The sequence below is a fragment of the Sebastes umbrosus genome, chromosome 18 (assembly GCF_015220745.1).
Source record: "Sebastes umbrosus isolate fSebUmb1 chromosome 18, fSebUmb1.pri, whole genome shotgun sequence".
Lineage (NCBI taxonomy): Eukaryota > Metazoa > Chordata > Actinopteri > Perciformes > Sebastidae > Sebastes > Sebastes umbrosus.
In genome coordinates this window covers 26,257,064-26,282,024 of record NC_051286.1, presented here as the reverse complement: position 1 = coordinate 26,282,024, position 24,961 = coordinate 26,257,064, and the positions used below count along the sequence as shown (strand labels likewise).

The 24,961-nt window shown below is 42.3% G+C and overlaps 1 protein-coding gene across 2 annotated transcripts in view; it reads right to left on the bottom strand.

Annotated features, from left to right (window-relative positions):
- The window catches only part of tnfrsf21 (tumor necrosis factor receptor superfamily, member 21), a 64,101-nt gene extending 39,483 nt beyond the window's left edge, over positions 1 to 24,618 (bottom strand). Inside the window, exons 1-3 of one of the 2 annotated variants that reach the window (XM_037751485.1) lie at positions 24,494 to 24,618; positions 17,660 to 18,263; positions 5,627 to 6,326 (exon numbers count right to left, since the gene is read on the bottom strand). In XM_037751485.1, coding sequence (XP_037607413.1) covers positions 5,627 to 6,326; positions 17,660 to 17,686 — 727 coding nt within the window. In that variant the 5' untranslated portion in view covers positions 17,687 to 18,263; positions 24,494 to 24,618. Of the gene's footprint in view, positions 1 to 5,626; positions 6,327 to 17,659; positions 18,275 to 24,493 lie in introns of those variants that run through there. The other variant, XM_037751486.1, reaches the window with a different exon arrangement.
- Between the last annotated feature and the right edge of the window lie 343 nt (positions 24,619 to 24,961).

Here is a 24,961-nt window from a genome sequence, read left to right as displayed (position 1 = left end):
CTATCAGCCAATTTTCTGACATAAAGTCACGTGATATAACGTCTTGAGTCCAAATAACGCCAGTCCCATGGGCGTCGCTATCAAGACGCCGAGGGCTACTGCCCAATTGTCGTTATTTGATGTCCTGGGAGTGTGACAAGGCTGGTATTGAGCAGGACATTTTTACCTTCATATTCACAATTACTCATTTGACAAAGTGATGTATGAATGAGGTACGATAGATACAGGAGAAGCCGCTAAGAATATAGTGCCACAAGGCTCAGTCCCGAATTCCACCTGATACAAGTATTACAAAGGTTCGAGTGTGTGGGAAGTGAGACTCTTTGCTCTTCGAGATAAGCGACAAAGAGAGCATGTTTGGTGATCTTAGGTTAGGTCCTCTTGGAAGGGCTTCAGGAGAAGAGCTTGGATTGAGATTTCCAGCTTCACAGGACTAGCTGGCGTTCACTGCTTGATCGTGGCGAATGAAAAGGCGATTAAACCTGAATGACGGATGGAGTTTAAATAGGTGGCTATCACTCTATAGACAAGCATTAATGACTTGAACTTAACGGGACTATATGATTTATACGTGTAAGAAGTTACAAACGGCCCCTTTAATGCAAGTCCTACACATTTTGTACCATTTGCAGAGGCCAATGCCTGTGCAAGGAGTTGAGTAGATTACTCGGTCAGGTAAAAACCTGATATTTTCGATGACAGATGCGCCATGCTCAATAAAAGTTATCTGGTCGTCAATAGCCAGGTTTCTATCCAAATGTAGCGCAAATTTGAACCAAATTTCCAAAAAATTGGCAAAATTAGGATTTGGCACCAATTCTCAAGTCGGGTGCAATTACTCCATTGCAGAAGAAGAGGGCAAAACAAGATGACGTACTTAAAAAGAGCTCCGTTCAAACCTCAGATATTAGAAAACTATGTAGGAAACATGATGGAAATTTGCTCATTTGTACTTTTTTTTAAGGGAATATACCAAGATATTCACTCATAATTTTGACAATCTGCCTGCACTCTTTCCACCACGCCGAGGCCCAGCTGTGCTCCACCTCGTAATCTCGCAGCAGATGAGCTCTGAATTGCTCACCCCACAGTCTGACCCTTGATTAAGCTTAAGCGAGGGCAAATCTAATCAGACTTGGGCTAGTTCCTAGGCAGGAATAATTTGAAGAAGAAAAAACTAAAGAGGAGAAGGGCATTGGGATGGGCTGACAATTCACAGCCAAACAAATCTCTGTAATATGTTGAAATGGAAAAAGAACCATTAGGACTGTCCCGTATGACATAAACAATGGCAGGGGACAGTGCTTTTAAGACATGGGAACAAACCGTAATGGTCAGTCGATATTAGTGCGTCATTAACTTCTATCGATTATCGACGTGGCTGCCATCACCTCCCTGCTGCTCGCTCTGTGCCCGTGTGCTGCTGCTGCTAATGGGATTGGTGTTGTATAATGCCATTAGATCATAAATGGGCGGCTGAATGTTTTTTGGATTGTCACTCGGAAGGGTGTTAATCCCTCTCATCCTCTTATCAGCAGACAGGTACACAGGTGCAGGTCTAATCCACAAATTAAGGCTGATGTTTTGGCTGGCAGCAAGCAAAGTCTTTAACATACAAAGTCAACTTTTTAGAGCAATACAGGAGACTTTCAGGTGCACCCTTTGCGAACCATAGTGGAGTTTGGAGCAACAATGATTGTGGATATGCAGCCCAGTCGCACAGCAGTTTGTGAAATAGTCACAAAATTTAATGAATTGATCCGTCTACATAGACACAAATTTGTGATGGTACGCACAAAATGAATTTGTATGTAATCCACATAATTGTGAACCGGAAGGTATAAAGATCGGCGAAGGCCACGTACGGAGGAGGTCGGGGGTGGGTTAAAAGACACAGGACTTTCGCCCAGGAGACCGGTGTTTGGGTCCCGTGTGAAACCACAAGTGTAAGTTGATTTATTTGTCACGTAACTTTGCCGTACTTAAGTTACAGCACTTCAGGAGTTATTTTAACCCAAACCACATCTTTTCCTAAAGCTAACTAAGGCGTTTTCACACCTGTAGTTGGTTTGCTCTGGTCCGAATCAGGGACCGAATTGTTACAATGTTGCATATTGCCCCGAGTTTGGTTTGTGTTCACACGGCAGCGTTTACAAGCAGACCAAAATTGTGGTGCGCAAAGAAACTGCTCTCTAATTGGTCAGAATTTCCATGCTGGAAAACTCCCGGAAGTAAACAAAGAAGAGCAGACTTCCAGAACGCAACCATGGAGGAACAACTACGCCGCTTGATCTTGGCCCTGGTCATCTTTTCTTTACCTCATAGCAATTTTTCACTCAATACAAACGATACAGTTTGAAAAAGAGGCGACTGGAAAACAATGTATTGATGCACTGGAGTCGCCGAAGGCGCATATCAAGACGTACGGAGGAGGAGGCGTGCATTAACCCTCCTAAACTGTGACATGCTCATCGGCCAGAAATATTTCCGAAGACCCATCACGTATGCCCGTGGTCTTCAACACAGCCTGACGTTACACCTGTTTAGTACTGATGTGAATAGCGAGGGCAAAGATTGGCTCTTTTGTAGTGATGTTGTCTGGTGTCTGGTGTTGACATGCACAGTGCAGCTCACTACCGGAGCTGGTTTAATCCAAAAAGGTGCAATGCTTTCTCCAGTTGGGTCGGATCATGTTCTCACTACAAACGAAGCGTACCGAACCGTACCGCAGTTGGAAGCAAACCGAGACCACCCCTTCAAGGAGGAGAAATCTTGTTGGTTAACGGTTAATAATTGGTTAACTAGGGTCGGTTATCGGTTAGGAATTTTTTTTTCAAAATTAGCATCCCTAATCGAGGTTAAGGAAAACTGATTAGGAAAAGACGTTAGGATGTAATCTTTTGACTTTTCGACCGCAGCCTTTGAAATGTGTCCAGTACAGTTGCAGTCATTATTTTACAGGTATCTCCTTTTCTTAGACCCAGTTGATATAAATTATATTAATCACAGGAAATGATCTGCGGGACATCCACGGTTGCTAATAGATTTGTGATGTAACTTTAGAGCCTCTTTACGTCAAGAGAATCATATAAATTGAAATACGGTGAAGACAGTTTGGCTTTTATCACTGCTGTTAGCAGTTAAAGAAGCTTTTTCTCTGCTCATTTTCCACCCTCTCCACTGACAGTAAAGACAGGTGAAAAATAACAGTCGTGAGTGTGTAACACCCCCCAACCCCCACTTTCCCTCTTACAGCACTGACAGGGTCAAATTAACTGGCTGAGAAGCCATCGATTCCATGCCAGCACAAGCGGTCGTGACAGTATTATAGGTGTGGGGGGTCTATGTGGGGAGGAGGAGGGGTATACTGGCTACAAATGGTTGATTCTGAGAAATGACTGGGGGTGACGAGGCTGATGTAAAAACAGTAACAGAGATGACGCAGGAGGGAGGAGGACGGAGAACAGGAAGACAAAAGGGAAACACATTCTCTGATCTGGAGGGAGCAGGAGAAAAAAGAGGGTGAATGTGAAAGACTGAAATACCCATAACTCCTCCTGACCACAAATAGTAACATTCCTGAGATGAGGGAGCTGCCACCAGTTTGTTTCCATGACTACGAATGTCCTCCCTTTTAGGAATTCCCACAGTGTCATTGATGTGAGGATGCTGCAACAGCATCTTGAGTAATAATGCGTAATAATATCTATACTCTCTAAAAAATCGGAATGAGTAAACTGAATGATTCTAATTGAGTCTCATTACAAAGGAACAGTTCTATACTGTACGGTAGTTAATGTAAGAAAAATAAGGCCATTTACTGATTGTTTTACTCACCTTTTAAAAGGCATAATTTAAATGCATCATTTGCAGAAAAGATGGCATATTCATATGTTATATCAAACTATTTTCTTATAGGGAAATAAATTTAAATATTAATTAATATAAATTAATGGTATTTATGGAGGAGAGCAAGGAGGAAATTCGCCTAGATTAAATTGAAGACCGAAGGCAGAGGGAAACTAAAAACTGGTTCAACCGGCACATCTTGAAATCACTTAATGAACACATTGTACCGCTGCGCTCAATCCGTATACAAACAGAAATGTGGTTTGTGGTTTTATGCATTGTAATTATTTCTCTGTGAACTTGGGCTAGCAACCCACTCTATGGCCGGAGACGCTGCACAGAAGTACTGAGTGAATGGATTCCTTGTCAAGAAATAGAAAAAGCGCAAATTGTCATTTTTACATTTTTACTGTGACTTAAAAACAAAACTCTAGGCTCCATGGTGGAGAGGAGGTCGTGTTGCTCTGGCTCTATCTATCTGGTGTGAAGAGGAGGTTGTGTTGCTCTGGCTCTATCTATCTGGCATGGAGAGGAGGTTGTGTTGCTCTGGCTCTACCTATCTGGCGTGGAGAGGAGGTCGTGTTGCTCTGGCTCTATCTATCTGGTGTGGAGAGGAGGTTTTGTTGCTCTGGCTCTATCTATCTGGCGTGGAGAGGAGGTTGTGTTGCTCTGGCTCTACCTATCTGGTGTGGAGAGGAGGTTGTGTTGCTCTGGCTCTACCTATCTGGCATGGAGAGGAGGTCATGTTGCTCTGGCTCTACCTATCTGGCGTGGAGAGGAGGTCGTGTTGCTTTGGCTCTATCTGTTTGGCGTCGAGAAGAGTTTGTGTGCTTTGGCTCTACCTGTTTGGCGACGCCTTGAAGCTGCTTGACATCCTCCTGGATCCACTTTCTCACATTTGTTCACATTATATGTATTATTTTTTGTCTATGTTGTATTTTTATTTTGTTGTTACTCTGTACAGACGACATCTATTGCACGTCTGTCCATCCTGGAAGGGGGATCCCTCCTCTGTTAATCTTTCTGAGGTTTCTTCCATTTTTTTCCCTCTTAAATGTTTTTTTTTTCGTAAGTTTTTCCTTATCCGATGAGAGGGTCGTACTGTAAAGGACAGAGGGTGTCGTATCCTGTACAGATTGTAAAGCCCCCTGAGGCAAATTTGTGATTTGTGATTTTGGGCTATACAAATAAAATTGACTTGACTTGACTACATTTCTGTTTATGTGCAGATTAAACAAACAAGGTACAACATGTTATTAATTAGTCAGCTTTAGAGGTGCTGGTAGGTTAGGCTAGCTGTCCCCCCCCTCCCCTTATTTACACTGTTTATGCTAAGCTATGCTCATCCTGACCCCAGCTCCGTACGAATGGCATAGACACGGGAGTGGCATCTTCTCATCTACACTCAAATCTAGAAAGTGAATAAGCCTATGTCCCAAAAACGTTTTACAATGGGTTTGCCACTGAAATTATTGAGGAAAGTACATCCATACTTAAGGCCTTGCACACCAAGTCCGTAGCCTATTTTTTGTCTGAAGTTGTCGCACGTGACAGACGGTACTACAACTTTCATGTCTGTCATGTGATGCCATTGGGCCCAAAAAGACTTTTTCCCATAGACTGACATTGGGAAAGAGACGTCTGTAACTCAGCGGATTATTTTTTTTTTTAGGTGAATCAACTTCCCAGTACGAACACCTAAATAGCCTTTATTTATTTTTTTTTGTTTTTAACAGATATTCACAGTAATTAACATACTCTAAACAATGGTTCTCACCTTTATGTGCAGGTCCAGTCAGTAGTGATGATGGACTGGATGAAGAAGTCAGGGGTTCCTGTACAAGCCCAGCCTGTGCAGGCCCCAGTAGGGTGGTGGTGGAGGCAGGCGAAGATGAAGACGGGGATCCACAGACATTATCTGTCTCTCTAGTCCCTGGGGTGAGCAGCACCAACCCCTGAGCTCGGCAGTCCGTGTGGGTTCGGCACTTCGCCGTACTCGACTCTGCATCTGAGAAAGTCCCCTTGTTGCACGGCTTACAGAGCACGTCCTCTGTCTCCCCGCCCCGCCTTTTCACCCTGGTCCCTGGAGGGCACAGCGAGTGGGGCTTACACTCTGAGCCACCATCCCCAAACAAAAAGCTGTTGGGGGGACATGCGCAGCCCCGGTCCTGGATGGGCGTGCAGGTCGCTTTCTCAACGAAGCCTGCAGGACACGGTGCCCGACAGGGATGACATTTCTGCACCCCGTTCTCTCCCCGGGTGAAGGTGCCTTCGGGACAGCGGCTGCACTCCCTCACGGCCGTCGGGGAGCAGTGGACGGACACGTGGGTGCCCGCCGGGCACTTGTCACAGACCAGCTGGGTGCCCGAGTCGGGGTCGGTGTGCTGATAGTGGCGGGGAGAGAGGATGGATTGGACAGCTGGGCTGGTCGTGGTCAAAACCCGAGCTGAGATGTCAACCACCACAGTACATAAGAGCTGAGAGGAGAAGAAAGGGTGGAAGTTAAAGAGAAATCTAAAAGAAGGCAATGGTATTTACATACAGTAGATACGACTTTCATGCAACACCTTTAAAGTTCATATGGCCAACTTGTTCTCAAGTAGCTGTATACACATCCAGCAGTCCCAAAGCAACATATGCATTCATTCTGATTCATGTTTCTAGCCAACATTCACTCTCTGTTTGGTCTCCACCAACTCCTGAGGTTAATATACATAGCTAGTCGCTAACTGTGTCTGTCTTCTGTATACTGTTGGCTTGTCATATGGTGCTCTAATAGCGCTGATAACTTCTAGGATAATGGACAGGTCACAAAATTAGATATCTCCAAATGGTTCCTCTGAATGGTTCTTGCCTTAGGGAGCATGAAATGGGGGCCCCTAAAGCAAAGTTCATGCAATTGCCAATAACAGTCATAATTCTCCAATCCATGATCCACCAAAAAACAGAAACGGTAACTGAAGAACAATCAAGAGGAGACCAACACCAGTAGGAATCCTCGCCCAAATACCATGAATACCCACAGATTTTTAATAGCAAGCTGACTAGAAGTTGTCTTGTTCTTGATCAAAGGGGCTGGACAGACAGATGGACTGACAGACAGATGGACAGCTGGCTGGACGGAGCAACAGACAACAAGGACCAAAAGCGCCCCCATCCCAATCTCATTGAGACTCCTTTTCACTCTGTTTGCCTAAATTCACTTTTGATGTTGGGTTTGAGGTCACAAATTAAGACCCCCCCCCCAAAAAAAAAGCATGAACATATCCAATGACCAAGCCTTACGAACAGATTTCTCGTTGTATAATTTGGTATGAGACATCACGTACCAGGCAGGCAGACATGGGGGTGCTGTGTGTTGGGTTACATGGATTCTGGAAAGTCCAATTTGCTGCCATTTAGTTTCCCAATGTATCAGGCTGCTTTGATGAGATTTGTAGGAAAATATCTCTTTCAAAAACCCATTTAACCCCACATCATTGCATTTAATCAGTCCACTGACTCATCCTGTCCCTCTTGAGTTGAGTGCCCAGCAGGGCGCATTCACTTTACAACCCCAACAGAGATTTTTAACAGACATATGACTCTGGCTTTCCTTTGTTTTTTTGTGGGGGGGGTAGGGGTTCCAGGATCCCCTCTCAACTCTGCTGGGAAGCTGACAGCTCACTAGTTTTAGGGGAATAACCCACACACGTCTAAGTTTACACACACACTGTCTGAGTCATGCCAGAGCCAATAAGACAGCCTCCTCTCCAATAATGCTAGAGGGCTGACAGCATCTTACTATTTTTATTTTGTAGAACAATTCAACAATCCCAGTCAAAAGTGATAAAGAATTGTTCTAATTCAACTCATAGCAATTTTAACTTGATACTTATGCTCTCTTTGTACTTCTCTTTGTACTTTTCTTTATAGAATTGTATCTCAATCTGTGAGTCTGTCAGGATCTGACTATATGATATCAGCCCAATAATGGCCCAGACCAACAGACGTGTGGTGACAGGAAGGAAAATGTCATCCTGAGCATTGTGTCATAGTGAAAGACTATCGTTTTTTCTGACCATAGACTGTAAGAAGTGGACGTAGGCGGCTTGAGATCACCCATTGGTTTGTTGACTACGGTTTTGGAGCCTCGAGTTCTGGTTTTTGGCCGTCCCCATCTTGGTTTTTGGCGTCGACCACAGAGGTTTATTTTGACACTATGCATGTAACGAGTGAGTATATTGCTACGCCGTCCCCGGTCCGTCTAAAAGTAACCCAAGAGGGGTACTCCGTCGTGCGTCGGACTCCTCTGCCAAGGGGGCGGTATTCGATGAGTTGAGAGTGAGAATGTGTGTATTCAGACAAAAGTGAATGAAGATTAGCAGCCCTTGTGTGTGTGTGTGTGTGTGTGTGTGTGTGTGTGCGTGTGTGTGTGTTCAGAACAAACAGTTCTGGTGGGTTTGAAGTGAGGCACTGAGGGGAGAATTTAGCTGATGAAGCACATGAATGTTGGTCATCCATGAGCACTGTACAAAAGCATTAGTTTAGGGTCACACTAAGGTAGTACCGGTGCATCAAGTTTCCTTCAGAAGTGGAGTGGTTTAGGGGCCCACACATATAAATCATCAATTGTGTCATAATTGTTTGGACATCCTGATTCGTATGGAATCCACTACGGAGAAAAATGGTGAGCTTTTTGCGAGATATCGAGGAAGATAATGGATCAAACAGTCAAAGGAGGACATTTGATAATTAGTGCTAATAAGAATAAAGCAGTCCATTCTTTCAACGCTCCATTGCCCTCTCAACCACACACCAACCCATTCGGCTCTTTGTGTTCGTTTCCCAGAACCTCATCCATAAACATCAGCGCATGTTCTCGACATGCTGCTCATAACTCGGTTGCGTCAGTTAACATCAATGCGTTCATTCACATCGACGTTCAAAGTGAGACGCCGGTAGAGCACGCGTGCGCGTGAATGGGAACATTGTGCTTGTTACGGGACAATGGATGGTCCCCCCCGTGGCTCTTTCTGCTTGTTTGTAGGGTTTTTATTATTGAAACAGCATGCCCCTTAATATTACCATAATTAAGGTGTATCACTCACTATTTAATGTGAGCGTGTGGAAGAGAAGGAATGCTGGTATTAAACAGGAACTTTGGGATGGCTTAGTATACAATGCTCATGCTTTTCATGCCGGTACCCGGGAAGTAGACTCATTAAAGAATACCAGGCATCTCCTAAGAGTCAAGAAAAGGAGCTTAATAACTCATTTTTAGATAAACGATTCCTCTATTGCTCATTCTAAAGCCTGAAATACACTTCTGCATCTGCAAGTTCATGAACATACAGTACCGTACGTAGGCTAGACACCATGCAAATCAATTGGGAATGTGGATGAAAAACCCTACACATAGATGTTAATCATTGATCGTATTTTTTTTCAATAGAGATATATTGTATAGAAATATTTTCTATACAGGACCTTGTCACGCCCATTTACTGTTACTTTGAACAGTGTTTATACGCCATGATGATTTATGTCACTCTGGAAATATTGCACAGTAAATAAAGGGGCCATCTACGCTGAGTCTGCATGTACTGTATTTACCCTCCACTATTACATAGCGTTTAATATTTGAAGCCAATGGAAGACCGGAAAACCAAAACTGAGCAATACTTAAAAGGGACTCTATGTAAGAATCAGAAATGTCTTGTTAACAGCGACACCTGTGGCCGTTAAATCAACCAAAGTCAGCGTCCTGTTGCTCGCGCTCGCTCTACATAGACATGAACGAGCATCACTCAAAACAGTGAGGCGACACACGCCAGCTAAAAGCACAATATCACTCTATATTTCAGCTGCTTGGCAGTAATGTTAGCTGACCAGACGGAGGTCCCTCCATGAATCAGTGCTGATCCTAGTGTTGGCTTTTCCTGCCTCAGCCTCCCGACCGCGGCCGGAGGGAACAGGGGAGACACCAGAGTTTTGATCGGAGATGATAACGTTTCTCTCTGCGGAGCCCCGTCACTTCACAAGACACGGGAAACCTCTGTTGGTCTGGAGGAGCTGCAGCAGTTATTTCTGCACAAACGTCCACTGTACATTCACTAGATATGCTCAGAGCTAAACTAACTCTTCTGCAGTGTGGAGTGTGCGCATATGCGTGTGTAGAGGTGGAGCGAGAGAGTGAGAACGAGCGCGGTGTGTGAGTGAAGGCAAGCAGGCAGAGGAGCAGAGTACAGCAGAGACTCCGGTCCTGGAGACCAAAGCTACGGTCTCCTCTGTGTCTTCTGACCGCGGTCGGGAGGCTGAAGCAGGAAGAGTTAAAGGTCCCATATTTTAAAAAATTTAGATTTTCATGTTTTTTTATTATAAAGCAGGCTTAAGTCCTATATAAATAGTGTGAAAGTATCGAAACACTCAATCCACAGGGAAATACACACAGCCCGTATTCAGAAACTCTGCATTTGAAACAAGCTGTCAGGATTTCTGTCCATTTGTGATGTCACAAATATACAATATTTAGAACCTGTACACAGATTTAAACGTAAACATTCTAAATGTGTCCCAGTTTATTCCTGGTTGCAGTGGATGTGAATGTCATTAGCTGCAAGGAAGTACACATGGACCCAAGCTGTTGCCTAGCAACGCAATTCTGTTGCAATTTCGTCGCAATTCTGTCGAAATGCGCTAAAACCGAGCATTTAAGACATAGGGTAAATACAGGCATATTCAGGGCGATAGTATGAGGAAAATACAGTTTTTTTTAACATTACAGCATGTAAACATGTTCTAGTAGAAACACAAAATACTAATAAGAACCTGAAAATGAGCACCATATGGGACCTTTAACACTGTTTAACAGACGGGCTTCACTAGATAGAACTTTGCGGTTTTGGTTCTTTCGTGTAATTTGTGTTGGAGTCTCAGTCTGAACAGCGTAGCCACACGTGAGCGCGCATAGGACACAGACCCGCAATGATTTATACGTGTAAGAAGTTACGAACAGTCCCTTTAATTCTTCACCGAGCTAATGTTATTTTGTGTTTCTCTCTGGCGTTTGATGAAGCTCTACTGACCTAAGGCGGCCCATCTCTGTCTGAAGCCACGGTTTCTAAGTCAATGAGGATAATTACTGCAACGACTGCTATGAAAGAGTGCAGTAAGCTGATGGCAGCGTAATACTGTAGATGCTCACATTTGGTCAGTGTGTGTGTGTGTGTCTTTCTGTGGTTGTGGATCTCTGTGAGCACCGCTCCCTCCCGATCAGACACAAGCATGCAAACCGGTCTTTTGTTTCCTGCATTTCCTGTTTACCATTAGGAAAATAAAATGCCCACAAAGACACAAAAAAGCAGAAGAGGAAACAAAGTGCAGCGCTGGCATTTTGTCAGTGCATCCCTGCTTGCACACACACACACGCAGGACAGACAGCCTCTCTGCACAGCCACCTCTGCAGCTCAGCAAAGCATGAATCAATTTCAGTCTTTGTGCTGCCAGACCTTCCTCTTATTATGCCAACTCTGTCTCTATGTCTTGCCGCACTGCCTATAAACTACACCCTCTGCCTGGTGCACAGGCCGAGCAGCCAATCAGACGGCCAGACAGACACAAGGTGACGGGACAAGAACTGGGCTAACGTTATCCCTCTTTAACTCCCACATCTTTGTGTCCAGCTTCTTATGCACTGCAGTTCTTGTCACTGCCAACAACTATGGCCCGTCCATGTGTTTGTTGGAAACAAACCTGCTTTAGTTGTTCTCAATGTACAGTCAAAAGGGTATTCCACCAATGTATAATGTATTCTGTGGCTCTGGAGAAGCCTTGTGAAGTCTGAGAATGATGTCATAATGATTAGGGCTGCACAATATAATGTTTTTTTATCGTCATATTCGCGATAAACACACTGCGCGCTTCGATTGTGCTGTATGCCCGGGGGTTTAGTCTGTTACTGGAAACTGTGGAGCTGGGATCACTGGGGACATTTCAGCTGATGACTCACTGACAGAGTAAAGGACAGCGCAGACACAGGGTGAAGAAGAGAGAGATCCGAGGGTGGAGTCGCCAGTCAGGCAGCTCTTGTTTACATCATATAGACAACACTGCACCAGCACTGCAGAGCAGGTTCCTCTGTTAACACACACAGGCACTGAGAGAAAAACCTCAACCGCCCCTTCCCCCCACCCTAACTCTGTGACTCCCCACCAGAACACCCTGTAATTCTACCCCCCAGCAGCAGCTACAGGCCATCCAGAGGAGACACGCCCAGGACCCGGTTTGCTCGTCGGCATCGGAGCAGAAGCACAACCGATAGGTCAAATCTTTTTTTAGGTGACGGACGGCTAAACCTGAACCTCTTTTCACTTCCCTGTTCTCGTGCGTGAGCAAGTACATCGTCTGCACATGTTCGGCATGTGATGGCTGCACCCATAATTCAACACACAATATTTGTTTTGACTGGTATGAGAGTTCTAGAGGGGTGAGGACAGTAATGGAGCAGTGAATGAGGGTGTGTTAATACGGGTGGTTTTTCACGGGGGGTTTTCTCGTTTTAATAACAATATGCACCAACAGTCTTGTCTTTGTGTGCATGTGTTGCCTGGAGCATTTTGAAACTTTGCTATGCATTATTGGATGCCATATCTTAGAATTACACAACGCCACAACTGTTGTCTCATGATGAATTGGTGAATTGGTGTGGATTGTACAAAAACATCTGTGACGTTGCTCCATAAGTTTCTAGGGAAGACGTTATGAACATAGACTGTATTTAAGAAGTGGACGTAGTCACCGGGACTTCACCCCATTGGTTTGTGGGCTGCCGTTTTGAAGCCTCGTGTTCGGCATTTTGGACGTCACCATGTTGGTTTTTGGCCGTCGCCATGTCGTTTTTGGACGTCGCCATGTTGGTTTTTGGCCGTCGCCATGTTGGTTTTTGGACGTCGCCATGTTGGTTTTTGGACGTCTCCATGTTGGTTTTTGACACGAGAGGGTGGAGCTAAGTACAACCAAAAGACTAACCAAAGGTTATAATTAACTTTCATAAACTGGAAACACACTGTGAAAGGGTTAAAGTTCTAAGGCGAAAACACAAACAACTCCCATACCGGACAACACCCTGGTAGCGACCTGTCAATCACAAGGTAGCCCCGCCCTAAATGGGACCATAATTTACTAAATGAACATCATGCTGTATTGAAGAAGACTTGAAACTAGCGATTGAGACCATAAACTCATGTTTAAAATGTTTACTGAGGTAATAAATCAAGAGAGATCTAGGCTCATTTTGCAAGTTTAAGGCAGTTCCATATTGGCTTCACTTCTCAGACCCGGTGGTAGCCCACTGGTCGACGCAATGAAATGCTTCTCTTTAAGGATGGATAGAAACACCACCGCAGATATGTGAGTCCAGTCTGACATTAGACGAATGAAAAAAGTTCCACAGCATTGGTAGCATGCTAGCCGTAACATAAAGTGCATAAAGTAGTTTAAAAAGGTATAAATAGAGCTGTATCTGCTTCAAAAGTTAAATTTTTTTCAACGTACTCGAGGCAAATCGAAAAAAAAAAAGTTTAGCAAACACACCGGAGATAATGGAGGTTACCATAGGAATGAGTGAACTTCTGGTTGACACGCATACGTACACAGAGCTATGTAGAAATGAGGCGTAACCAAGGCTTAAGACACTACCAAGTTGCACATCTCTGGAGTTGCCCTTTAATGTTGTTTTGCTCAGGCCTGTTGACTTCCTGTAACATAAAAAAACACATTTCCGGATGTGTTTTATGGGTGAATGCTTTTGTGCATGCTGTTATCAAAAGTGCTGAATCGTGACTTTGTTTTGTCTATTCGTTGTTTCCGCTATCTGCTGTTGTGAGGAATTCTGACACCTGCAGCTCTGTTTGTGTCGGAAAGACAGTGAGCCTCCTGTTAAACCTCTTTTTGTACTTAAATTAAATACATAAAACAATGTTGTAATTGATTTTATAATAATGTATGCAGCACTTTTAACCACTGCCTATACAATTTACTGTATCTAATCCCCCATTGACTACAACACATCTTAACCCAGCCACCTGAAACTTGACATGAACAACAGACAGGAGCACCTTCGAGTGTCTTTACATTTCTTAAAAAACATCCCAAAATAAGCAGTTAAAGTGGCAGTAGGCAGTATATTTTTGGCATCATCGGGCAAAAATTCCATAATAACCTTTCATTATATTGTAATTCAAATGTTCTGAGAGATAACTATACTTCTGCTCCTCCTCATGGCTCTGTTTTCCGGCTTAAGAAAATCTAGCCCGTGACGGGAGACTTTGACCAATCACAGGTCATTTCATTGAGAGAGAGAGCGTTCCTATTGGCTGTGCTCCGGTAACATAATATTGATTCATATTTGATGCCTAGTTTGACCGTTTGGTCGGAGTTCGCGAGTGATTGACAGCCAGCTCTCATAGACGGCAGATGGACCTCAGATCAGCTCTTACTGCTTGTTTTCCTCCGGTCCGTGAAATCTCACAGATGCCGTTAGGAGCACCGGAGGACATGATTATTTTCAGGTTACCTGTCTCATGCACTATACTGTACTGTCACGATATAGCGACCGTTTTATAAAAAAATACTTTTTTAATAATATTTGCTCCAATCTCACTACTACTTCAGCTTTAACGTGCACGTGGAGAGACAGGGCTGCACGTACAGCCGTCCGTCTGTCCGTGAGGCCTCGCAGTTCCGCTACACCAACTGAACTCATCCTGTGACAAGACGCGACTCATGCCTAGCGGCAGCAAACTTCACCACAGAGCAGGAAGTAGACGGAGGCCCAAAAGAGGAGACGGTTCAGATGGCTCAATACCGTCTTTCTGTTAGAAAGGTTGCAGGTTTTCAGTAACGACTTCGTTAACTGTACACGGTGAATCATGACAGAAAACAATCAAGCTACTGTTTAGGCTTGTGTGTGTGTGTGTGTGTGTGTGTGTGTGCGTGTGTGCGTGTGTGTGTGTGTGTTACATAATGAGGTGTGTGCATACAAACATTTGGATGTGGGTGGGATGTTTTGTGTGTGTTTTGGCAGAAGACATTTAAGCTGTAATTACGATCCAATTAAAGAAGGGCCCACCATAAACACACATGCACACACTCACTGCCGTCCCCCAACACACACACACACACACGTGCTCACCCACACAGCAGGCAGCGCAGCAGCACCTGTCGCTGTGTGTCCCCGTGTTGTCTGCGGTCGTGCGGTCGCAGCTCATTTCAGCTCAGAGAAAAGAGACTCTGTTTGGATTCAGCCGAGCTGAATTCATCGCTGACAATGAGCCGACGGTGATTGTTTCTGTGTAGATAATATTTGAGTCTACTGCTGATGACTGAAGCAGGGAGCTCCTCCCTTTGTGAAAGTTTAACTTAAGGCTGGCCCACACTAAAATAATTGAACAGTTTTGTTCCTGAAGTGTGTGGTGAGCAACAAAAACCAAGAACAAGTCCCGACTTAAAAAAACGTAAATCTCACAAAATCCCTCACGATAGAATGTGACTTTAGTGTGAACAAACATGGCGGATGACGGGCAAGAAGAATTAGCGATGTTACGAAGGATGGATGGATGGATGAAGTCACAGAGACACGTTAAATAAACACTCGTGTTGTTGCCACAAATCAACAAGTTGGTCCTCCATTTCTGGGCTCCATCTCACTGCTACTTTATGCTTAGTGTTTTGCCTTCATTCTTCATTCAGCTTGGTTTTCAATTGGCGGTCGTTCTTTCCCACGTGGCTGCGTCATCGGCTGTCCTCGGGGTTCCCCACACACAGTAAGAGATCACATCGTGAATATTGAACAAGTTTAATATTTACGATTTGAAATCGGTGCATCCAGGATGGACTTCCGAGGGGGATGTTAAAAGCAATCTAACGTAGCTCACAAGAATCTAGAAGATAATCCAGATCATCTTTAGAACCATCGAAAAATCTGGGTTTTGCTGACGATTGTCGGGAGGGGGGAATCGGGCCCAAAATCAGCTTGATTGTCGTGTAGTGTGTGCAAACATAGTCTTTGGTTCACAGTAGGGTTGTTAATTTTGAAAGAAATTCTTAACCGATAACCGACCCTTGTTAACCGATTATTAACCGTTAACCGACAAGATTTGTGCCTCGCATGCAGCGGTGCGCCAGCTGCAGTGTACGAGCAAAACAGACAACTAGTCTCCAGTTCACCGTCCAGGAGCGTTAACTTAGCAGCCACGGTGCTTCGTGTGAATCCATCGGTACCAACCATGTCATACTAGCTTGTCACAAAGGAAGCTAAATAACGCTCCAAACTTGCACTAAATATTGGCGAGGAAAAACTGGCATGGCCATTTTCAAAGGGATCCCTTGACCTCTGACCTCAAGATATGTGAATTTAAATGAGTTCTATGGGTACCCAGGAGTCTCCCCTTTACAGACATGCCCACTTTATGATAATCACATGCAGTTTGGGGCAAGTCTTAGTCAAGTCAGCACACTGACACACTGACAGCTGTTGTTGTCTGTTGGGCTGCAGTTTGCCATGTTATGATTGGAGCATATTGTTTTATGCTAAATGCAGTACCTGTGAGGGTTTCTGGACAATATCTGTCATTGTTTTGTGTTATTAATTGATTTCCAATAATAAATATATACATACATTTGCATAAAGCAGCATATTTGTCCACACGCATGTTGATTAGAGTATTAAATGCTGGACAAATCTCCCTTTAAGGTACATTTTGAACAGATAGAAAATGTGCGAATAATCGCGATCAAATATTTTAGATTAACAGTCCTAATTCTGAATTTTTCATATTCTGTGTTTTTTTTAAAATGGTGAAGTTGGTAAAAAATTAACGTGTGGCAAACAATGCTTTTGTTTGATTTGAATTTGGAGTTAAAATAATCCGCTTTTCGCACACTTATCATCCTGAGAAACAGCTGTGTTGATGCAGCAACAGCTGGACGGTGAATTCCCATGTCTTCACTGAATAAGACACTTTGGATTATGTCCGATCTTTATTTACCATTATCCTGTGTTAATACCAAAACACTCCAAACTAAAAATCTCATTAAGTCATTATAAGTGAATTTGACGTCTGCTTGATGAACCCGGGGGACAAAGAGCTTCGTCTGGCTCTCTGAGGATGAGGAGAACCTTGAACTCCAGCAGCTCCAGATCCAACTAGAGTCAACACATCAGTGGCATCTAACAAAGGGACACCTCCACCATGGGAACAAGGGGAACCCTGCCTGCATGACATCATGATGACTGGCACATAAAAACATCCATAAACACATCATCATCCACTCTTAAATTATGATGATAATAAAATGTCCTTTTCTGTTAAAAGAAAAAAAAAAAAGTACCTCAGAGCTCACATTTTGTATTTAATTTGCTCAATAAACCCATGTAATTTCATTTCCTTTCTCTTTGTTTACTTCAGGTCTTTGTTGAGACAGGATCAGAGTCAACAGACTGACATTTCCAGTTGTTCAGCTGACACACAGTATTACAGGGTAAACAATAGACTGCCCTTTCTTTCTCCATCCTTCCACTGGAGACTCTTTGTGTGTCCCACAGAGGAACAATTTACACACTGCTATGATGATGTTAAATGTAAAAAAAAAAAAAAAAAATTGAGTGAAAAACAATGTATTCAACAGTCAAAGTTAGAGATTATTTTGGATGATTTTGAAGTTCTGTCTGGGACGGAAAAAAAACCAAAAAAAAAAAAACCTGCACTGTCCCTTTAAATGGAGAACCTGCTAGAGGAATCCCTTAGAATAAAGAATAAAACGCACTCACCACTGCGGACACACACACGGCAGACATGGTCCTGGTCTACAAGAACACAGATGAGGGGGGTCGAGCAAAACGTCCTTGTCCAAGTTCTGCTAGAGAGAAACTCTTCTCTAGATGTTCCTCCTCATCATCATCATCATCATCATCATCCTCAGCTCAGTGGAGAGGAGAGAAGCTGCTGGTCTCTGCTGCAGCGACAACACTCTCAAGTGCACTGTTTTATAGTCCGGGTCTCCAGATGGACCGGTTTCAGGTAGTCCGGGATCAGGGCTTGGTTCACACAGAACGCTGTGGTAATACCCATAGCGATGATGGATGGAGGACCACTCTGGGATCACCTCGCCTCGCCCAGTCCAAGCTGCTCTCACTGAGCAGTGCGGCTCTCTGCTCTCCTCACTCTTTCTCTGCTGCGGAGCGCCCGCGGTGACGTAGACGCGGAAGGGGGCGGGACTTAGCCACGCGTCTCAGCCAATAGGAGCCCCGCTAGAGCGATGCACGTGTGTTGAAGCCAGTCTGTGGTCCTGAAGGGTGGAGGAGGGTGGAAGGGGGGTTGTTATTGCAGGTGAACCCGGGTTGGGGCCCAGGACTTCATGTCCTTGGTGTGCTGCTGTGAGACATAATAGTATGATTTCTTTAAAAATTTGACAGCCATAAATAACACTTCATAATAACCATCATTTATATAAACGGTAAATTGAGAATTAATTAAACTTAGTTAATAGTTGTTTTACTGTTAACAACGAAAGAAAATATATTTAATAATGTTTACTAATTATTAGTAATGATATAATTCATGTTTTTTTATCATTAGTTTGTGTAATATGAAATAATTTGTTTATAAATGACATATTCAACCGATAACAGTTACATTCTGATTACATTCGTAAACTATTTATTAACAGTTTATTGTAGCACATAATTATCACATTTATATACTATATTAAAGGGGACATATTATAAAAAAGTGAGATTTTCATGTTTTTTTTATTATAAAACAGGCTTCAGTCCAATATAAATACTGTGAAAGTATCGAAACGCTCAATCCACAGGAGGGTACACACAGCCCGTATTCAGAAACTCTGCATTTGAAACAAGCCGTCAGGATTTCTGTCCAATTGTGATGTCACAAATATACAATATTTAGACCCTTTACGTAGTTTTAAACATAAACGTTCTAAATGTGTCCCAGTTTATTTCCTGTTGCAGTGTATGTAAATGTCATCAGCTGACAGGAAGTAAACATGGACCCAAGCTGTTGCTTAGCAACGCAATCCTGTTGCAATTCCATCGAAATGCGCTAAAACGGAGCGTTTCAGACAGAGGGTAAATGCAGGTATATTCAGGCAGACAGTACGAGGAAAATAATTTTTTTTTGAACATTACAGCATGTAAACATGTTCTAGTAGAAACACAAAATACAAGAATGAACCTGAAAATTTGCATGATATGGGACCTTTAAGTATTTGTTAATGATTACCAAATGATTTGTAAACCTTCAAGTTGAATACACAAAATGTTGTAAACTTGTTGTTTGTCTCAATAAAGTTGTAGACAGAAATAGAAATAACAGTATGATTTTATATTCTCTAGCTTAGATGCTGATCATATGGAACTCTCTCTCTCTCTCTCTCTCTCTCTCTCTCTCTCTCTCTCTCTCTCGCTCTCTCGCTCTCTCGCTCATATGGATGTAATTACCTCTTCCTTTAAATGTTTACTCATTTCGTTTAAGATTTATATTTTTGTTAGGGGGCGGGGGGGTGGGGGGGTTCTTAGCAAGGGCGTATATATACAGTATATATATATATATATATATTTTTTTTTTTATTATTATTATTATTTTTTTTTTAAAAGGGCGGATATATTGAAGGGCTATAGTGGACCTTGGGCCCCAACATGGAAAGGCAGGAAGGAAAACAACCAATCACAGTCTTTGGCTGGTGCTTGGTTTTGGCTTGACTGTTTTCAACATGGCTGCCGGGTCACAAACTTTCTCATTTTACAGCTAATCAGTACACTATGAGATGTTTCTCAAAACATTTTCCATGAGAAATAGGCATTACAGTGACAGAATATTGATTCATATTTGATCAGCGCTGCCTAGTTTGACCGTTTGGTCGGAATTCGGGAGTGATTGACTGCTCAGAGACTCCTTGGCTCTGATTGGTTGTTTTCCTTTGGGTGTGGTGGAATCTTGCAAATGTCATTATTTAGGAGCACTGGAGGAGCAACATTGTTGTTGTTTTTTACAGATTACCTGTCTCATGCACTGTCAGGATATAATGACAGTTTTATTAAGTAACTTTTTATCATATTTGCTCAAAGTTAGATTTTTGAATGCCTTAAAGGGGACATATTGTGCTGCCTGGATCAGAAAACATGTTATTCAACAAGCTATTCAGATCTGGCTCCCCTTCCTATGTCACATGCAAACTTAGAATATACCGTCCACAGCTTGAGAACTACCTTTCCAAAGGTGCACCATATTTTTCTCTCAAGCCAATCAGAGCAGACTGGGCTTTTTCAGGAGGGGGTCTTAAAGAGACAGGAGGCGTTAAAACTGAGCGTTTCAGACAGAGGGCGAATACAGGTATATTCAGACAGACAGTATGAGAAAAAATAATGTGTTTTTGGAACATTAAAGCATGTAAACATGTTCTAGTAGAAACCCCAAAATGCAAGTGCCAACTTGAATATGAGCATGATATGGCCCCTTTAATTGCTCTTCTATATTGCTGGTAATGCCATTGGACTGCCCCTTTAAATGCAGATAACAAAGCTGTAATGGCTTTCTGAGCTCGGATGTACCTCCATCACACTACCCTGAACTGTAATACAGCCTTGCTTCTACCAGAGACATAGTCAGCCTGACTCACAACATCAGCCTGGTTTCCATTATGGAGTCATTCCATTGTGCTAGACTGCAATTCAGTTTCCCCCATAATAGCATTATAGGGCCTTCTTTGTGTATTTCGCTGTTTTTAGATAGTGCAGAGTAATGCTCAATGTATGAATAATTTAACAGCCTTTTTGATCCATGTGCTCTAAATTTCAGGTTTACAAACGGCCTGCAAACCTTTTTTTTTTTCTCTTCTGTGGAGGAGAGGTAATCATTATCCCTGGGAGGGATTGTTTTATGTGCAACACAGATGCAGTGGGCTGCCCTTTGACCTACTGTAATGTTATCTGAGGTACGGGAGTCATTTTCATAGTGAGAATGAGAAAGATAACAGGATATTTAAAAAAATTCCATTTGAATGGCAGATTGACATATAGTTATATACAGTAGTTTTAGTCGGCCAAACCTCAACCATACAGCTTGAAGAACTTTTAGTTTTTAGTTTTATGGACCTATTTTGCGATGTAATGCCAAAACACAGTCTCACGGCAGTTTGTGAAACAGTCACATTATTTAATCTAATTGATTTGTGTACATAGACACGAATTTCCCTTTTTTTCCTGAGCTTAGCACGACTTTCGACAACATATTTTTTGTGCGTTTTCCTACGAATGTCCAGCAACATGTGACGCATGTGTCAATTTCTGCTCCAGTCTTTTCAAAATAAAACTACTTAGTTAGGTTTAGGAAAAGAGTTTGGGTTAAAATGACACCGGAAGTGGCGTAACTTAAGTACGGACGTTACGTGATAAAAATTACTTAGTTTGCTTTAGGAAAAGATTGCGGTTTGGGTTAAAATAACACCGGAAGTGGCGTAACTTAAGTACGGACATTACGTGATAAAAATTACTTAGTTAGCTTTAGGAAAAGATCATGGTTTGGGTTCAAATATATCCAGAAGTGGAGTAACTTAAATACAGAAGTTACGAAACAAAAACTACTTAGTTAGCTTTAGGAAAAGATCAGGGTTTGGGTTAAAGTATATCCAGAAGTGGAGTAAATTAAGTACGGAACTTACGTGACAAAACCTACTTAGTTAGCTTTAGGAAAAGATTGTAGTTTGGATTAAAATAACACCGGAAGTGGCGTAACTTAAGTGCGGACATTACAATGATAAAATTGACATAGTTAGCTTTAGGAAAAGATTGTAGTATGGGTTAAAATATATCTAGAAGTGGAGTAACTTAAGTACAGAAGTTACGAAACAAAAACTACTTATTTAGCTTCAGGAAAAGATCGCAGTTTGGGTTAAAATAACTCTGGATGGGGCGTAACTTAAGTACGGAAGTTACGTGATAAAAATTACTTAGTTTGCTTTAGGAAAAGATCGCGGTTTGGGTTAAAATAACACCGGAAGTGGCGTAACTTAAGTGCGGACATTACAATGATAAAATTGACATAGTTAGCTTTAGGAAAAGATTGTAGTATGGGTTAAAATATATCTAGAAGTGGAGTAACTTAAGTACAGAAGTTACGAAACAAAAACTACTTATTTAGCTTCAGGAAAAGATCGCAGTTTGGGTTAAAATAACTCTGGATGGGGCGTAACTTAAGTACGGAAGTTACGTGATAAAAATTACTTAGTTTGCTTTAGGAAAAGATTGCGGTTTGGGTTAAAATAACACCGGAAGTGGCGTAACTTAAGTACGGACATTACTTGATAAAAATTACTTAGTTAGCTTTAGGAAAAGATCATGGTTTGGGTTCAAATATATCCAGAAGTGGAGTAACTTAAATACAGAAGTTACGAAACAAAAACTACTTAGTTAGCTTTAGGAAAAGATCAGGGTTTGGGTTAAAGTATATCCAGAAGTGGAGTAAATTAAGTACGGAAGTTACGTGACAAAACCTACTTAGTTAGCTTTAGGAAAAGATTGTAGTTTGGATTAAAATAACACCAGAAGTGGCGTAACTTAAGTGCGGACATTACAATGATAAAATTGACATAGTTAGCTTTAGGAAAAGATTGTAGTATGGGTTAAAATATATCTAGAAGTGGAGTAACTTAAGTACAGAAGTTACGAAACAAAAACTACTTATTTAGCTTCAGGAAAAGATCGCAGTTTGGGTTAAAATAACTCTGGATGGGGCGTAACTTAAGTACGGAAGTTACGTGATAAAAATTACTTAGTTTGCTTTAGGAAAAGATCGCGGTTTGGGTTAAAATAACACCGGAAGTGGCGTAACTTAAGTGCGGACATTACAATGATAAAATTGACATAGTTAGCTTTAGGAAAAGATTGTAGTATGGGTTAAAATATATCTAGAAGTGGAGTAACTTAAGTACAGAAGTTACGAAACAAAAACTACTTATTTAGCTTCAGGAAAAGATCGCAGTTTGGGTTAAAATAACTCTGGATGGGGCGTAACTTAAGTACGGAAGTTACGTGATAAAAATTACTTAGTTTGCTTTAGGAAAAGATTGCGGTTTGGGTTAAAATAACACCGGAAGTGGCGTAACTTAAGTACGGACATTACTTGATAAAAATTACTTAGTTAGCTTTAGGAAAAGATCATGGTTTGGGTTCAAATATATCCAGAAGTGGAGTAACTTAAATACAGAAGTTACGAAACAAAAACTACTTAGTTAGCTTTAGGAAAAGATCAGGGTTTGGGTTAAAGTATATCCAGAAGTGGAGTAAATTAAGTACGGAAGTTACGTGACAAAACCTACTTAGTTAGCTTTAGGAAAAGATTGTAGTTTGGATTAAAATAACACCAGAAGTGGCGTAACTTAAGTGCGGACATTACAATGATAAAATTGACATAGTTAGCTTTAGGAAAAGATTGTAGTATGGGTTAAAATATATCTAGAAGTGGAGTAACTTAAGTACAGAAGTTACGAAACAAAAACTACTTATTTAGCTTCAGGAAAAGATCGCAGTTTGGGTTAAAATAACTCTGGATGGGGCGTAACTTAAGTACGGAAGTTACGTGATAAAAATTACTTAGTTTGCTTTAGGAAAAGATCGCGGTTTGGGTTAAAATAACACCGGAAGTGGCGTAACTTAAGTGCGGACATTACAATGATAAAATTGACATAGTTAGCTTTAGGAAAAGATTGTAGTATGGGTTAAAATATATCTAGAAGTGGAGTAACTTAAGTACAGAAATTACAAAACAAAAACTACTTAGTTAGCTTCAGGAAAAGATCGCAGTTTGGGTTAAAATAACTCTGGATGGGGCGTAACTTAAGTACGGAAGTTATGTGACAAAACCTACTTAGTTAGAATTAGGAAATGATTGTAGTTTGGGTTAAAATAACTCTGGAAGTGGCGTAACTTAAGTATAAAAGTTACGTGAAAAAAAATACTTAGTTAGCTTTAGGAAAAGATCGACTTGGTTAGGCTTTGGCAACAAAACTATTTAGGTTAAGGAAAAGATTGCGGTTTGGGTTTAAATAACATTGGAAGTGACGAAAATTTAGTACGGAAGTTATGTGACAAAATCGACCTAATTAGCTTTAGGGAAAGATCGACTTGTTAGGTTTAGGCAACAAAACTACTTAGTTAGGTTTAGGAAAAGAACGCGGTTTGGGTTAAAATATCTCTAGAGGTGCCGTTACTTACTGTAAGTACGGAAGTTACGTGACAAATAAATCAACTTTGACTTCTGGTGTCACATGGGACACGGAACATCGGTCTCCTGAGGGAAAGTCCTGTGTTTTTTGACCGACCCATCCACCCCGACCTCCTTGCTACATGTTGTTCGCCGCTCTCTATACTTCCCAGTTCACAATTACGTGGATTACATACAAATTGATTTTGTGCAAAGAAAAATGTGCTATTTGTGTCTGTGTACGCAAATCAATACATTCAATTTCGTGACTACTTCACAAACTGCTGTGCGACTGAGCTGAATGCCGTGATCACAGCCACCTGTGATTGGTCCAGGGTTTCTACTGGACTATTCATTCATCATGACATCAGTCAGCCACCCACCTGTGGGCCTTTCTGCTATCCCATATGTGTCAGTGGATCAAACATGGTGGATTTAAGCCAGTCATCTGTTCGGTGCAGTCAACCTGTCATCCGTCCAGTTACCGTCCCTGCTGTCGACATATCCAGACACAACTCGTGCAGTGTTTCGGCCCCGTCAGGCATTAAGCGTTAGTAAACAGTCTGCATACGCACAAGCTGGCGTGCTCGTAGCCTCAGACGTTGCCGCAAATAGCAGCAGCCATCTGCCCCCCGCACGTGGTCGGGGAAAGAGTGTGGACACGAAGGGAGAGGGGTTGGAGGGGGGGGGAGATAAGGGGATGAAACGTGCCACTTCGCTTTTGCTGGTGGGGGGAAGAACTGAGTAGAAGTGGGTCAGTGACTCAGGCAATCCTCTTGGATATCAGGCCTCGGTATAGAGAGGTTTGACCGCTGAGAGCAGGATGCAGAGGATATACTGCTGCTGCTGCT